General features: G+C 34.7%; 1 protein-coding gene across 1 annotated transcript; it reads right to left on the bottom strand.

Moving 5' to 3' along the window:
• Positions 1–3,221: 3,221 nt before the first annotated feature.
• Positions 3,222–4,747, bottom strand: LOC142235739 (uncharacterized). The gene has a single exon (XM_075306998.1). It carries the CDS (start codon positions 4,620–4,622, stop codon positions 3,222–3,224), a length of 1,401 nt encoding a protein of 466 aa, XP_075163113.1. The 5' UTR covers positions 4,623–4,747.
• Between the last annotated feature and the right edge of the window lie 1,334 nt (positions 4,748–6,081).

Here is a 6,081-nt window from a genome sequence, read left to right as displayed (position 1 = left end):
GGACCCCAAGCCAAATTTGGTGGTCCGTTTGTATGGGGGCTATATGTAAAAGTGGACCGATATGGCCCATTTGCAATACCATCCGACCTACATCAATAAAAACTACTTGTGCCAAGTTTCAAGTCGAGAGCTTGTTTCGTTCGGAAGTTAGCGTGATTTCAACATTCGGACGGACGGACGGACATGCTCAGATCGACTCAGAATTTCACCACGACCCATATAAACCGATCCCCCGATTTGGCTTGCGGAGCCTCTAAGGAAGCATATTTCATCCGCTCCGGCTGAAATTTGGTACATGGTGTTAGTATATGGTCTCTAACAACCATGCAAAAATTGGTCCACATCGGTCCATAATTATATATAGCCCCCATATAAACCGATCCCCCGATTTGGCTTGCGGAGCCTCTAAGAGAAGCAAATTTCATCCGATCCGCCTGAAATTTGGTACATGGTATTGGTATATGTTCTCTAATGACCATGCAAAAATTGATCCACATCAGTCCATAATTATATATAGCCACCATATAAGCCGATCCCCAGATTTGATGTTAGTATATGGTCTCTAACAACCATGCAAGAATTGGTCCATATCGGTCCATAATTATATATAGCCCCCATATAAATCGATCCCCAGATTTGTCTTCCGGGGCCTCTTGGAGGAGCAAAATTCATTCGATCCGGTTGAAATTTGGAACATGTTGTTAGAATGTGGTCTCTAACAAACACGCAAGAATTGGTCCATATCGGCCCATAATTATATATAGCCCCCATATAAACCGTTCCCCAGATTTGATCTCCGGAGCCTCTTGGAGAAGCAAAATTCATCCGATCCGGTTGAAATTTGGAACGTGGTGTTAGTATATGGCCGCTAGTACTCATGCCAAAATTGGTCCATATCGGTCTATAGTTATATATAGCCGATCCCCAATCACACAAAAATTGGTCCATATCTGTTCATAATCATGGTTGCCACTCGAGCCAAAAATAATCTACCAAAATTTTATTTTTATAGAAAACATTGTGAAAATGTTATTTCTATAGAAAATTTTGTCAAAATTTTATTTCTATAGAAAATTTTGTCAAAATTTTATTTCTATAGAAAATTTTGTCAAAATTTTATTTCTATAGAAAATTTTGTCAAAATTTTATTTCTATAGAAAATTTTGTCAAAATTTTATTTCTTTAGAAAATTTTGTCAAAATTTTATTTCTATAGAAAATTTTGTCAAAATTTTATTTCTATAGAAAATTTTGTCAAAATTTTATTTCTATAGAAAATTTTTTCAAAATTTTATTTCTATAGAAAATTTTGTCAAAATTTTATTTCTATAGATAATTTTGTCAAAATTTTATTTCTATAGATAATTTTGTCAAAATTTTATTTCTATAGAAAATTTTGTCAAAATTTTATTTCTATAGAAAGTTTTGTCAAAATTTTATTTCAAAATAAAATTTTATTTCTATAGAAAATTTTTTCCAAATTTTATTTCTATAGAAAATTTTTTCCAAATTTTACTTCTTTAGAAAATGTTGTCAAAATTTTATTTGGTCAAAATTTTATTTCTATAGAAACTTTAAACTTAATTATATACGTATTTAATCGGCCTTTTTTAGTTTAATATATACCACGTATGGACTATGTGGTATATATTACGGTGTTAGGAAATTTTAAGATACCTTGCCATCGCACATTGGGGTTTTTGATACCAAAAATGGGAATTAATTGAAAAATGAAATTTAGGAGAACCGAAAAAATTGTTATAGTCGGTAAAAGTACACAAAATTAAACATCACTAGCGCAAAAATTGTGTCTTTGACAAGTACCGTTGTGTCACTATATGTGTTTGAAGTTGGAGTTATTTTACGTTTTCCTTGCGTGCGATATAAATGTAAATTATTGGTGTCTTAAAAATTAGTTTTGAGTGTTTTCTAAAGCGATAATTAAAAAAATAATAATGGAACCTTCATCCTCAGGTTAATAAGATTATTTTTGTGTTTTTTATTTTTATATTTGACTTGTGTTATTATATGAAATTTAGTTTCGCTCGTAAGTGTTTAAATTAGAGGATTTCGAGAAATATGTCGACAAATAGTTGTGAATAAAGCCAAATTAAGTAAAAAAGTTTATTTTTTCTAAAACAATAAACTCTTATGAAAGCATAGATGAAAAAGTTGTCTGCACTTTTTTGCACATTTTGAAATTAAATGGAAATACATTTTTTAACCCCTGGTACTATATGTCCCCAACTGTGCACAAATATTTATTACTTGGAGCAGAAATAATTAACCACGTTTTACTTCCAATTGGACAGTTGTCGGAAGAAGCGCAAGAAGCTAGAAACAAAGATTTTAAAAATTTTAGAGAGCATTTTTTGCGAAAATGTTCTATGGAAAAGTCAAATGAAGAGATATTTAAAAGACTGTTAATTAACATACTTCGGATCCAGTTATATCAGAAATGAGAAATTAAAAGATAAGAAACCCCACAATTTGCCTATGGAAACAATTCAAATGTTGATATTTGAGTCAAATCTTGATGGTGATCAAAATGCCAGTGTTGATGATAATGATACATATAGTAATTTTACTGACGATGATGATGATAATTGTTAAGAATCAGATCAAAAAGCAGATATTCATTCTCTTTTTTTTTGTTGCAAATTAACTAATGGAAAACAAATAAAATGTGGACTAAAAAATATTTAAAATTTGATTGGTTTTATGTCTTTTAGTGAATTTGGCCGAAAAAAGTTAAAACTATAAACAGGGAAAGCTACTTCGAATTAATTCCCACTTTTGACATCAAAAACCCCACTGTGCATCGGATAGTGTTACCGCAACACAAGTAATACGATTGTGGATGACAGTCTTCAGTAGAAGTTTCTACGCAATCCATGGTGGAGGGTACATAAGCTTCGGCCTGGCCGAACTTACGGCCGTATATACTTGTTTATTTTATTTAACTAACGCACGCAGAAAATTATTAGAGTAAAGGAGACTTTCTCCAAACATAATAACTCCATGAACTAAAATAAAGTTAAATTGGCTTTAGTGAAATAGAGAGTTCACTTTTTTTTTTGAGTGTACATCCTTAAACGGGTTTTCAAGTAAAAATTCTTTCAATCAGAGAAATTTGTTGAGTTTATTATAACGATTTTTTTTAGTTTCCAATACACTTTACTCCCATTCTTGGTGGCAACTATTAGATGTAAACTTTTCGTATCAAATAAAATTTGGCCTAAGCATATCCCATGTATCCTCTTTAAATTTCCGCTTAAGCTGAGGCAATAAAGGATTAAAATGTCTCGATTGTCGATGGTGAGAATGTTTTTGACTTTGTGGTCGCCGTAGCGGATGCCGATGCCGATGCCCATGGTGTTGGGGTGGGGGTGGCAAACGGGTCTGCTGATAATAATGCTTGTGTATGGTTATGGGACGACGGCTCTGACGCAAACGCTCCCTTCGCTTTTTCTCTAGCCATTTTTTCCGATTAATCGAACTTATGGTGCGTTTAACACCAAACAGTAAATTGAGAGCCGGTTTGATAAGGAAACTCAGGCCAATGAAACCGATAAAACCGAAAACCACCGGCGAGATGAGGGCAAAGAGGAATACGGCCAATGTAAACGGGTTGAGGACGGTGAAGAAGGCGATGAATTTCACAAAAGGATACAGGACATGCTTCAAGTGATTAAGATATTCCTTTTTCTTTTTCTTGAAGATGGTATTTTTGCGCAGTATGTATTTGATTTTCTTCATGGGTGCAAACTGATGGGAATATTGTGGTTTGCTTGTCGTCGTCAGGGGCTGGGACAAATGTGGTTGCTGGTGGAATTGAGGTCTTTGGGTTAGACTGGCGAATAGAACATGTGCTGGTTGTCCCACCAGAGGTTGTTGGGTTGGTTTTTTCTGTTTCTTCATCTTGTCTTTTGTGGGTTTCTGCTTTCTCTTGCGTTTCCGTTTTTTCTTCTTCTTCTGCTTGCTGCCAGCCTTTGCCTGGTGATGTTCCAAGGATTTGTCTTCCCAGAACTCTGCTTGTTGTTGTTCATTCACTGGCTGCTGCTTTTGTGTTTCCAACTGCGATTGTAGTTGGGATTTAAGCTTCTGCCTCAACTTCTGTTGATCCTTTTGTTCATCCAGTTTAAGTTGTTCCAATATATCAAATTGTTCTTCAAAATCCTCGGGCTGTTGTTGTCCTTTGACGTAGACACGCAGTGACCTCTGGGCTGATGCCATAGTTTTAGCTTCTGACTCCATTTGTAGTGGCATGGTCGACTCGGACATTGTCGATATGCTCAATGGTCTATTGCTTTGACCACTCTGGCTTTGTTGTAGCTGGTGAGCAATGTTTCTAAGAATATTCAATAGCAATGTATTGTACACGCCCACCGGGGAATATAAGGCCTGGTGGGGTAACAATGATGTTGGCAGTGCAGGACCATCAGCATCGTCATAGCACAATTCAAGCGTTGACTGGTTATTAAAATCATATCCACTCCACTCGGTTGGATATTTTAATATTTGAAAATAGTCCACATTTGATTCAGACTGGCATCCGGTATATGTCAATGCCATCAATACCCAGATAAGCACAGGCCACTGCAGCGTTTTGCCCATGGCCATATAGTTGGTGTTCTAGTAGGGGTTGTTCTTGTTGACTTTATTTTTCCTTGCAAGTTTTTCGGGCTCTTCTCTGTAAATGGATTGTGATGCGATTAATTCCTCCATTCATAATTTCTTCAAGACTATCTAGCGTCCGTCTTTGGCAAAGTTTGGAGTTTAACTAAGCCATGAAGAGACATTGGTATGTTTTCTTCCATTCCATTTCAGATGATTTTTCTTTTTGTTGCCATTCATTTTTGAAAGTTATGGCAACTTTTTATCATTTGAAGTAGTAAATGCCAGTTTTAAATAACTATTCAACTTTCAGTACCTTCCCAAGTGGCTTAAAGAAGTGCTTGGAATTTGCTCTAGAAGTGCAGGAAAAATATTAAGAAAAAAAGTGGCTCCATAAAAAAACAAAAAACAAGAATATCAAGTAGATCTTAAAGAGTGAATGGCAATAGTCACAGTAATTTCAATATTAATTTTCTAGAGGGTCAATAAGTCATGCATGCAATTCGTAGCCACATACGACTAATCATAAAATATTGTCGGAATGGGACATTTTTCGGTTTTCGACAGTTGTTCAAATGTATAAAGCGTAGTGAATGTCACAAAAACCAGAACACCTCAAATATTGTCATCTTTCAAAGAAAGACTATCGCTTGTTCAATTACCTACACGCAAAAAAGAAATGGAAAATGGACAAACGAAATTTTAGACAAACAATTATCGTTTCCCATTTGCTTTTCCCAGAAACTTCCTTGAAAGAATAGAGTATATAATTTTTGTGATAAACGTTTATTCTTTTACAGGATATAAAAACAATTTCATAAAGACTAACTCAAACAAAAAATTCTTTCTTGGCTAATTGTATCTTCCCTGCATCTTTCTCATTTTTTCACAAAGTTTTGTTTTTTAGTTCTTAGCACATTTCCAAAAAATGTAGAAGAAAGTGTTCGATTTTATACATTTTACATTTCACTTGGACGGAAAATCGTTCCGCGGACCACACAGTTTGTAAGCCAACACACTATCCACTGGGCAACCTAGCTGTTATTGTCATCAATAGAGAATTATCGCTATAGCCATCAAAAATCAAGCAACGCAAACAGTTATATTTATATAGCATAGTTTTCGGCACCCACGAGCCGATTAAAGAAACTTTATTTAACAGATACATATATCAGGTAGAAAACCTATTTTGTTAGCACCTATATTTCCTGTTTATTTTCATAATTAATTATGATTGTAAATATATAAATAAATAATGAAACATACATTTATTTGACCACTGTGGAGCAATGGTTACCATGCCAGCCTTACATACCAAGGTTCGTGGGTTCAATCTCTACTGCGACCGAACACCAAAAAGTTTTTTTATACCCTCCACCATAGGATCATTCCGTTTGTAACACATCGAAAAATTGCTCTAAGACCCCACAAAGTATATATATTCTGGGTCGTGGTCGTGGAAATT

Source organism: Haematobia irritans, chromosome 4 (assembly GCF_050003625.1).
Source record: "Haematobia irritans isolate KBUSLIRL chromosome 4, ASM5000362v1, whole genome shotgun sequence".
Taxonomy (NCBI): domain Eukaryota; kingdom Metazoa; phylum Arthropoda; class Insecta; order Diptera; family Muscidae; genus Haematobia; species Haematobia irritans.
The sequence above is the reverse complement of the archived record's forward strand: the minus strand, read 5'-3'. Positions and strand labels throughout refer to the sequence as shown.

What these genes read in the sequence shown, in the direction of transcription:
- LOC142235739 (XM_075306998.1), bottom strand. Translation starts at nt 4,622, where the DNA reads ATGGCCATGGGCAAAACGCTGCAGTGGCCTGTGCTTATCTGGGTATTG.